This window comes from Bos javanicus, chromosome 8 (genome assembly GCF_032452875.1).
Source record: "Bos javanicus breed banteng chromosome 8, ARS-OSU_banteng_1.0, whole genome shotgun sequence".
Lineage (NCBI taxonomy): Eukaryota > Metazoa > Chordata > Mammalia > Artiodactyla > Bovidae > Bos > Bos javanicus.
This window is the reverse complement of record NC_083875.1, coordinates 60,523,242-60,532,320: the sequence shown is the minus strand read 5'-3', so window position 1 is coordinate 60,532,320 and position 9,079 is coordinate 60,523,242. Positions and strand designations below refer to the sequence as shown.

The 9,079-nt window shown below is 50.7% G+C and overlaps 2 protein-coding genes across 4 annotated transcripts; both read left to right on the top strand.

The window, feature by feature from the left end:
• Positions 1 to 2,008: 2,008 nt before the first annotated feature.
• Positions 2,009 to 4,319, top strand: HINT2 (histidine triad nucleotide binding protein 2). 2 transcript variants are annotated; one of them, XM_061426914.1, is made up of 5 exons: positions 2,009 to 2,181; positions 3,488 to 3,628; positions 3,726 to 3,830; positions 3,936 to 4,008; positions 4,129 to 4,319. In XM_061426914.1, exons 1-5 carry the CDS (start codon positions 2,089 to 2,091, stop codon positions 4,218 to 4,220), a joined length of 504 nt encoding a protein of 167 aa, XP_061282898.1. In that variant the 5' UTR covers positions 2,009 to 2,088; the 3' UTR covers positions 4,221 to 4,319. The 2 variants fall into 2 exon arrangements, with proteins under 2 accessions (XP_061282898.1, XP_061282899.1); XM_061426915.1 differs by lacking the exon at positions 2,009 to 2,181 and adding an exon at positions 2,198 to 2,555.
• Positions 4,320 to 5,440: 1,121 nt separating this feature from the next.
• On the top strand, positions 5,441 to 9,057 carry SPAG8 (sperm associated antigen 8). 2 transcript variants are annotated; one of them, XM_061426888.1, is made up of 7 exons: positions 5,445 to 6,785; positions 6,888 to 7,731; positions 7,833 to 8,007; positions 8,196 to 8,241; positions 8,326 to 8,440; positions 8,571 to 8,633; positions 8,742 to 9,057. In XM_061426888.1, the coding sequence occupies exons 1-7, from the start codon at positions 6,748 to 6,750 to the stop codon at positions 8,916 to 8,918; spliced, it is 1,458 nt and encodes a 485-aa protein (XP_061282872.1). In that variant the 5' UTR covers positions 5,445 to 6,747; the 3' UTR covers positions 8,919 to 9,057. The 2 variants fall into 2 exon arrangements, with proteins under 2 accessions (XP_061282871.1, XP_061282872.1); XM_061426887.1 differs by having other exon boundaries at positions 5,441 to 6,785; positions 8,571 to 9,057.
• The last annotated feature ends 22 nt before the right edge of the window (positions 9,058 to 9,079 follow it).

Here is a 9,079-nt window from a genome sequence, read left to right as displayed (position 1 = left end):
TGGAAGAGGGTGTTTGCTATGACCAGGGCATTCTCTTGGCAAAATTCTATTAGCCTTTGCTCTGCTTCATTCCGTATTCCAAGGCCAAATTTGCCTGTTACTCCAGGTGTTTCCTGACTTCCTACTTTTGCATTCCAGTCCCCTATAATGAAAAGGACATCTTTTTTGGGTGTTAGTTCTAAAAGGTCTTGTAGGTCTTCATAGAACCATTCAACTTCAGCTTCTTCAGCATTACTGGTTGGGGCATAGGCTTGGATTACTGTGATATTGAATGGTTTGCCTTGGAAACGAACAGAGATCATTCTGTCGTTTTTGAGATTGCATCCAAGTACTGCATTTCGGACTCTTTTGTTGACCATGATGGCTACTCCATTTCTTCTGAGGGATTCCTGCCCACAGTAGTAGATATAATGGTCATCTGAGTTAAATTCACCCATTCCAGTCCATTTCAGTTCGCTGATTCCTAGAATGTCAACGTTCACTCTTGCCATCTCCTGTTTGACTACTTCCAATTTGCCTTGATTCATGGACCTGACATTCCAGGTTCCTATGCAATATTGCTCTTTACAGCATCGGACCTTGCTTCTATCACCAGTCACATCCACAATTGGGTATTGTTTTTGCTTTAGCTCCATCCCTTCATTCTTTCTGGAGTTATTTCTCCATTGATCTCCAGTAGCATATTGGGCACCTACTGACCTGGGGAGTTCCTCTTTCAGTATCCTATCATTTTGTCTTTTCATACTGTTCGTGGGGTTCTCAAGGCAAGAATCCTGAAGTGGTTTGCCATTCCCTTCTCCAGTGGACCACATTCTGTCAGGATGTGGACCACTTATTCTGAACAGGAAAGGACATTGGACACATAGTCCTTTGCTTATTAGTCGTGCAACAGGACACTCCTGCCCCTCCCATTAAAAAAAGAAAGAAAGAAAAAATGCAAAACCGCCCTGAAAACAAACTGCAGAACTTTTAGTCTTGGAGTGAACAAGCACATAAACTAAGGAGGAATTGCCCTCAGACGAGTAAGTAAACACCTTTGAAATGGTCAAGAGGCTGAAACTGTTTGTGGGGGAAATTCTGGGTAATTATCCCACCAGTTAAAAAAAGATCACGTCCCTACATACGAACCTGGAATGTCAGGTCCATGAATCAAGGCAAATTGGAAGTAGTCAAACAGGAAATGGCAAGAGTGAAAGTGGACATTCTAGGAATCAGCGAACTAAAATGTCTACAATGCGGGAGACCTGGGTTCGATCCCTGGGTCGGGAAGATCCTTTGGAGAAGGAAATGGCAATCCACTCCAGTACTATTGCCTGGAAAATCCCATGGACAGAGGAGCCTGGTAGGCTACAATCCATGGGGTCACAAAGAGTTGGACACGACTGAGTGACTTCACTTTCTTTTCTTTCACGTCCCTACTCACTTTCAGCCCTATTCGCCGGGCGTCCCGCACCCGCTTCTTTCCCCGGTACTCCGGCGGTCTGGAACTTCCGTACTAGTGTCCTGGGGCCAATAAGCGCCAAGTGGCCACCTCTCCAAACCCCGCCCTCCTACTGGCCAATGAGCCTCTGCGCGGCAGGTGACGGAGCACCGCCCCCTTCCTCTCAGCCCACCAATAGGGGCCCGACCCGACTAGGCGGTGTCAATAAGGTGAAAGCCCCACTACTCGGGAGCCGCAGCCTAAGATGGGCCGACTTTGTGTTGAGAGCCAATTGGAGGAAAATCCCACCTCTAGGTGGCTCAGTCCTTCCAATAGAGTGAGAAACTATCTCACAGCGAAAACTAGTGAGGGGACCCAATGGTATAGGAACTTTCACTCTGACTAGAGGACGAAGCCAATGGAGTAAAAAAGTCACCCTCGAGTTGGCACAAGAAGCCAATGGGATGAAAAGATTCCGCAACGACCGTGGCGGCGGAGCCAGTGGAGTGCCAGGCCCAGAAACGCTACCCAATGGGATGACGGAGTTCGCTTCCGGCCTCGGCCAGAGCCAATAGCAGTCGCTCGCCGGCTCCCCGCCGCCCCACCTCAACAGGCTGCAGAGCTCGAGTTGCTGGCCCAGGTGGGAGGTTCCCGCGGCCGAGGGAAAGATGGCAGCGGCAGTGGTGCTGGCCGCCGGGCTCTGCGTGGCGCGTCGGGTGGTGGCGGTGGCGGTGGCAGTGGCAGGGCCTCGGGGGGTGCAGGTGAGAGGTGGCTATGGGGAGAGGAAGGGGTCCCGCGGGCTCTGACTCTCTCCAGGGCCGGGGTCTGCATTCCTCCTCGGCTCCCCCGCCCCGCCCCCCACTCCCGCCCCGCACTCCACCCCCCCACCCCACCCCCGCTCCGCACCCCCCCCAACCCCCCCCCCCCCCGGGGCTAGAGCAGCCCTAAGGCCTCGCGGGACCGCAGCCTGAGTGCCCGGCGGGGTACGTTGCCCCTCCCGCAGCGCACGCTCCAGGGCTCTGCGCCAAGGTCGGACTGATGGTCGAGGTGGCCTCTCTTAAAACCTCGCCGCGGGAGAAACGAGCCCGCGATGACCTATGCCGCACACAGGCCCTGGCCCCGAGGTCGACACAAGGTCACTGCACCATGTGCTGCCCTTTCCCAGCCAACCGAAGGCCTACCCGCCTCCCCACCCCCCCTCTCCCACCCTGCAGAATTAGAGGGAGCCATTCTTCTCCCCGTTTACTAGAACGATTCAAGGAGTCAGATGCACCTCATTCCTTTCTCCCACAGTGTGACACCTCTGACTTCAGCCTTCTCTCAGCCCCTGGGAAACTGAGACTTACCCTCAGTTCCCTGGGGCTGGGGTTGTGTGCACTCAACTCCTCCCTCCACTGATTCAGGAGACTGGAGGCAAAATTCACATTAAGAGGTCAGGTGTGACACCCAGACGCCCTGGTGTCAAACAGGGCAATTGTATTAAACCTCAATAAAACAAGTAAGACAGCATAAAGATCAGACAAAAAGTAATGGAAGTGGAAACATAAACAAAGAGATCCAAAGTAGTCTTAAGAGATGATACAAATCACCCCTTTATATTTGATGCTGAGAGAAGAGATTTACCTAAGGTAATTCAATAGTCCATGGGGTCGCAAAGAGTCGAACAAGACTGAGCGACTAAACTCACAATTAAACACACACTACTAAACAAAAAAAAAGTAGTAAAATAGGAACCAGGACATAAGCCTCTGGGTTCTCACTTGGCACCCTTTCACCTGAACAGGGATATGTTTCCTTAGTGCTTCAGGGGCAGCACTCAATCGCATTGCTGAGACCTGCACTGTAATACTGCCTGTTATATAACCAGGCCCAGCATTATCTGGGCCTACTCCCTGCTGCTGATACTGTGAAAGTGAGGAACTCTCTCTTTCAGTGGGAACCACTAATAGGTTCTTAGAAGGGTGAAGTTAATGGCCATCAAGAGTCCAGTCTCTCGCCAGCCCCACCTAAGTACATGAGAGAGGTATTGCCAGCTTCCTCCTTTGGGTGTGTCTGACCCACCTGCAGGTCCGAGGAGCTGCAGGTGTGACTGATGGGGATGAAGTAGCCAAGGCCCAGCAGGCAGCTCCTGGGGGAGCAGCCCCAACCATCTTCTCCCGGATCCTGGATAGAAGCCTCCCAGCTGACATCCTATATGAGGACCAGCAGGTGAGGTGCCCTTAGTACCCACCCCCCTAGGAATTTCATAAATACCATCCAGCCTGTTGAAGTAACATGTTGGCCTCTGGCCTGTCACTGCTCCCAGTGTCTCGCATTCCGGGATGTGGCCCCTCAGGCTCCTGTGCACTTTCTCGTCATTCCTAAGAAGCCCATTCCTCGGATTAGCCAGGCTGAAGAGGAAGACCAACAGGTGGGAAGGACAGGGCCAGGGTTTGGCTGGGGGAGCCCTGTATTCCTCTAGAAATTTTGCTCCCTTATAAATGAAGCAACCTGTCTCCCTCCCCTTTCCCTGTAGCTTCTTGGACACCTTCTCCTTGTGGCCAAGGAAACAGCAAAGGCTGAGGGGCTGAGTGATGGATACCGACTTGGTGAGTGATGTTTGGCCCCTGAGCCCTTCCCTCGACTGTTAATTCTCATACCTGCCCCTTTGTGTGACCATTCTTTGACCTTCCCATGATCCTCACCCCCAACCCAAAACTCCATTTCAGTGATCAACGATGGCAAGCTGGGTGCACAGTCTGTGTATCACCTACACATTCACGTACTTGGGGGCCGACAGCTCCAGTGGCCTCCAGGTTGAACCTACCAAATGACCAGGGACCCCAGACCTGGATGTTTGGATGGGATGGGGGAAAACGGCACTCTGTGATGCTAATAAACTTGCTCTCCCTCAATTCTGGATCCTTGTCTTAAATATATAAAGATTTATACTACAAATAGGAAAGAAAACTGATTCAAGACTATGATCCCCCTTGACTATGGTCTGAGACACTTAAGGAATCCCATTCTGTAAAGGAGTATTTGCCTATATATCTCTGAGCTCAAGACTCATGGTCTACCTGGGGCAGGCTTCTAGAAAAGTAGTGGTAGGAATTCGCCTGAATGGATAGGAAGAGACTGAATCCCAAGACTTGCTCAGTTTACATGCCAAGCCACATTCTAAGGGGGGTCTGTAAGGAGGACTGTCAATGTGAGGGCCTTTTACTGGAAGAGAAATAATCACACCAAAAAAAACTGGCTACCCTTTGGCTAATCCCCATGTCTCACCATTTTGCTTTTGAGCTACTTGTTTGATGCCTCTTCGTCCTTAAAAGCTTTGAAAAAATGTCCCTCCATAAACACACGAGGTAGGCTTTTGACTGATACCTCAGCCCTGTGCCTGTTCTAAAACACAGTTTAGTTTAGTTCTAAAACACAGTTCAGTTTAGTTCAGTTCAGTCACTCAGTTGTATCTGACTCTTTGCAACCCCATGAATCACAGCACGCCAGGCCTCCCTGTCCATCACAAACTCCCGGAGTTCACTCAGACTCATGTCCATCGAGTCAGTGATGCCATCCAGCCATCTCATCCTCTGTCGTCCCCTTCTCCTCCTGCCCCCAATCCCTCCCAGCATCAGTCTTTTCCAATGAGTCAACTCTTCGCATGAGGTGGCCAAAGTACTGGAGTTTCAGCTTCAGCATCATTCCCTCCAAAGAAATCCCAGGGCTGCTCTCCTTCAGAATGGACTGGTTGGATCTCTTTGCAGTCCAAGAGACTCTCAAGAGTCTTCTCCAACACCACAGTTCAAAAGCATCAATTCTTCGGCGCTCAGCCTTCTTCACAGTCCAACTCTCACATCCATACATGACCACAGGAAAAACCATAGCCTTGACTAGATGGACCTTTGTTGGCAAAGTAATGTCTCTGCTTTTGAATATGCTATCTAGGTTGGTCATAACTTTCCTTCCAAGGAGTAAGCATCTTTTAATTTCATGGCTGCAGTCACCATCTGTAGTAATTTTGGAGCCCCAAAAAATAAAGTCTGACACTGTTTCCACTGTTTCCCCATCTATTTCCCATGAAGTGATGGGACCAAATGCCATGATCTTCGTTTTCTGAATGTTGAGCTTTAAGCCAACAGAATGGGAAAGACTAGAGATCTCTTAAAGAAAATTAGAGATACCAAGGGAACATTTCATGCAAAGATAGGCTCGATAAAGGACAGAAATGGTATGGACCTAACAGAAGCAGAAGATATTAAGAAGAGGTGGCAAGAATACACAGAAGAACTGTATAAAAAAGATCCTCATGACCCAGATAATCACGATGGTGTGATCATTCATCTAGAGCCAGACATCCTGGAATGTGAAGGCAAGTGGGCCTTAGAAAGCATCACTACAAACAAAGCTAGTGGAGGTGATGGAATTCTAGTTGAGCTATTTCAAATCCTGAAAGATGATGCTGTGAAAGTGCTGCACTCAATATGCCAGCAAATTTGGAAAACTCAGCAGTGGCCACAGGACTGGAAAAGGTCAATTTTCATTCCAATCCCAAAGAAAGGCAATGCCAAAGAATGCTCAAACTACCGCACAATTGCACTCATCTCACATGCTAGTAAAGTAATGCTCAAAATTCTCCAAGCCAGGCTTCAGCAATACGTGAACCGTGAACTTCCTGATGCTCAAGCTGGTTTTAGAAAAGGCAGAGGAACCAGAGATCAAATTGCCAACATCCACTGGATCATAGAAAAAGCAAGAGAGTTCCAGAAAAACATCTATTTCTGCTTTATTGACTATGCCAAAGCCTTTGTGTGGATCACAATAAACTGTGGAAAATTCTGAAAGAGATGGGAATCCCAGACCACCTGACCTGCCTCTTAAGAAACCTATATGCAGGTCAGGAAGCAACAGTTAGAACTGGACATGGAACAACAGACTGGTTCCAAATAGGAAAAGGAGTATGTCAAGGCTGTATATTATCACCCTGCTTATTTAACTTATATGTAGAGTACATCATGAGAAACGCTGGACTGGAAGAACCACCTTGCTGCTGCTGCTGCTAAGTCACTTCAGTCGTGTGTGACTCTGTGCGACCTCATAGAACCACCTTAGAAAACCTCAAAAAGTTCTGCTTAGGTACGGAGGCCAGCGGAACTTTAAGAGCCGGGCTGACGCGGAAGGGAATCCAGACGGAAGGCAGCCATACCAAACCACAGCGGGTTTAAGACTTCCGCCCCGCAGAGAACTTGGCAGCACCCTGACCCTCCACGTCCGCCCAGCTCTAGTTCTGCGCAGTCTCCTGGCATGATTTGCCGTCCCTATGGCAACCCGGTAGCTGGCGTCGGAAGATGGAGACCTCTGAGTCTACTGACAGATCGCAGTCGCGGTGAGAGCCACAGCTCTGGCTGCGGGCGGAAGGGGACAAGGAAGTTAACAGACTGCTGTGCTTCTGACAGCTTTGCCGCTTTCTTTTTTTTCTTTTTTTCAGATGTTTAGACTTACAGCCCAGCTCGGACGGACTAGGGTCCAGTTCCGATCCCTTTTCTTCTTGGGATGGCCGTCATAGATCTGCCCTGGTAGCTGCAACCGCAGCAGCTTCAGCAGCTGCCACAGCCGCCTCCACTGCCAGAGCAGCCGCATTATGGACAAAGAGCCCAGCCCCCTACTCTCATGGGAACCTGCTCACGGAGCCCTCCTCTGACAGTCTGACAGAGCGCTACACTGGACACAGATTTACCCACAAGATAAGCCACGGGAGACTCGGCTTTCAGCCTGCCTATTTTTCCCATATTGCTCGGAATCCCTATACTACAAATGACCTTAGCTCTAGCCGTGGCCCTATTCCTGGCTCCAGTTCTGGCCCTGTTCCTGGCTCCAGCTCTAGCCCTGGTCCTGACTCCAGCTCTGACCCTGGACCTAGCTCCAGTTCTGGTCCTGGTCGTAGCCCTGGCGGTGGCTCTGGTCGAGGTCCTGGCCATGGCCCTGGTCCTGGTAGTGGCTCTGGTCAGGGTCCTGGCGGTGGCTCTGGTCAAGGCACTGATCTTGGTCCTGCTATTGATTCTAGGCATAGCCCAGGCCATGGCCATGGCCCTAGGTTCAACTTCTCTGCTCCTGTAGGCTTCAGAAACCCCAGGGGAGATCTTATCCCTAATTATACCGGCTGCAAACACCACTGTCACTGGGAACCGCAGAAACAATCCTGGAAATTTTTGAAAGTCTCAGAACCTGGTGCCCGAGGGCTGTGGAAGCCCCCCGAAGTTGAAGGGAAGAGTACAGTTCTCAGTGAAATACTGCCACGGGGCCAGTGCCTTCTCTACAACTGGGAGGAGGAGGTATTAAGGTTTGACCTGCTCCCTTTTCTTGAAGGCTGCCCCCAGTTGATGGGGGTGGGTACAAGGAAGGATATCATTGTCACTCAACTTGGGGCCTACAGAGAGCCACCAACTACCTGGATCAAGTCCCAGTCATGCAGGATGGCTCTGAGAGTTTCTTTTTCCGACACGGACACCGGGGACTGCTGACCCTGCAGCCACAGTCACCCACGTCCTCCTGCACCACCCAGAAAGACTCATACCAGCCCCCAAAAAGCCACTGTCAGCCAATTCGAGGTATGAAACATGAGAGAATGGGCAAGAATGAGTTCAGTAGAGAAAAAAAGGAATATCAGGTGGGCCTATGGTTGTCTGAGGGGTATAAGGACAAAACCCAATTTTTCCTCCTTTCCCCAACTTTGTTTCTTCTGGGCCTGTTTCTTAAGCAGCCTCCTCTATTCTGTCCATTCTCTGACCTCCCCCAGGGAAGCGTGAAGCCATACTGGAGATGCTCTTGCGCCAACAAATCTGGTGAGATGCTGGGTGAAGGGAAATGGGGAGGGAGAGGACAAAAGTCAGGGGAGAATGCCCTTGACACTCCCCAGGTCTCTGTAGTAAAGAGGTGCAGGCAGAGCAGGAACCCACAAGGAAGGACTCTGAGGTCGAGTCTGTGACACACCACGACTACAAAAAGGAGCTGGTGCAGGCAGGGCCTCCTGCCCCAACAAAGGTAAGAACGCAGTCACCCCCACCCCCCACCCTTGTACAGCTGGGTCCTGACAGGCTGTGGGAAAGCAGCCAGCCCAGAGGCTGAAGAGTTAACTCTTCAGGCCAAGAGTTATGCAGTATTTCCCTCACAGATCCACGACTACCATACAGAGCAGCCTGAAACCTTCTGGCTAGAGAGGGCACCTCAGCTACCGGTATGTGAGGGTGACCGGCTGTTGGGAGTGGGTGAAAGGAGGGGAGGAGGCTGTTCTGTCCTGGCTTGGGGCAGAGCAGGCCCCGTCCTCATTCTGGCACTCCTCCAGGGTGTCAGTAACATCAGGACACTAGACACACCGTTCCGGAAGAACTGCAGTTTCTCAACACCTGTGCCTTTGTCTCTAGAGCAGCCGTTGCCCTTTGAACCTGAGAGTTATTCCCAACAGGGAGAAATATCTTCCCTTGCCTGTCAGGGAGGGGGGCAGGGTGGTGGAGGGGGTTGAACTACTCCTATCTAAGGGCTGAGGAGGGAAGTAGATGTGGAATATGGAATCTCCTTCTCTCTCAACTGGAGAGGTGGGGAGGAAATGAATTTAGTCTGTACTTGGTGACAGGGTTTCACATGAAAAGTGTTCTCTCTCATCCTGAGACTGCTGATTCAGTG

What these genes read in the sequence shown, in the direction of transcription:
- HINT2 (XM_061426914.1), top strand. Translation starts at nt 2,089, where the DNA reads ATGGCAGCGGCAGTGGTGCTGGCCGCCGGGCTCTGCGTGGCGCGTCGG. An exon ending in CTGAAGAGGAAGACCAACAG is followed by an intron (nt 3,831 to 3,935) that starts GTGGGAAGGACA and finishes CTTTCCCTGTAG; the next exon opens with CTTCTTGGACACCTTCTCCT. An exon ending in GAGTGATGGATACCGACTTG is followed by an intron (nt 4,009 to 4,128) that starts GTGAGTGATGTT and finishes ACTCCATTTCAG; the next exon opens with TGATCAACGATGGCAAGCTG.
- SPAG8 (XM_061426887.1), top strand. Translation starts at nt 6,748, where the DNA reads ATGGAGACCTCTGAGTCTACTGACAGATCGCAGTCGCG. An exon ending in CCACTGTCAGCCAATTCGAG is followed by an intron (nt 8,008 to 8,195) that starts GTATGAAACATG and finishes GACCTCCCCCAG; the next exon opens with GGAAGCGTGAAGCCATACTG. An exon ending in GGCCTCCTGCCCCAACAAAG is followed by an intron (nt 8,441 to 8,570) that starts GTAAGAACGCAG and finishes TTTCCCTCACAG; the next exon opens with ATCCACGACTACCATACAGA.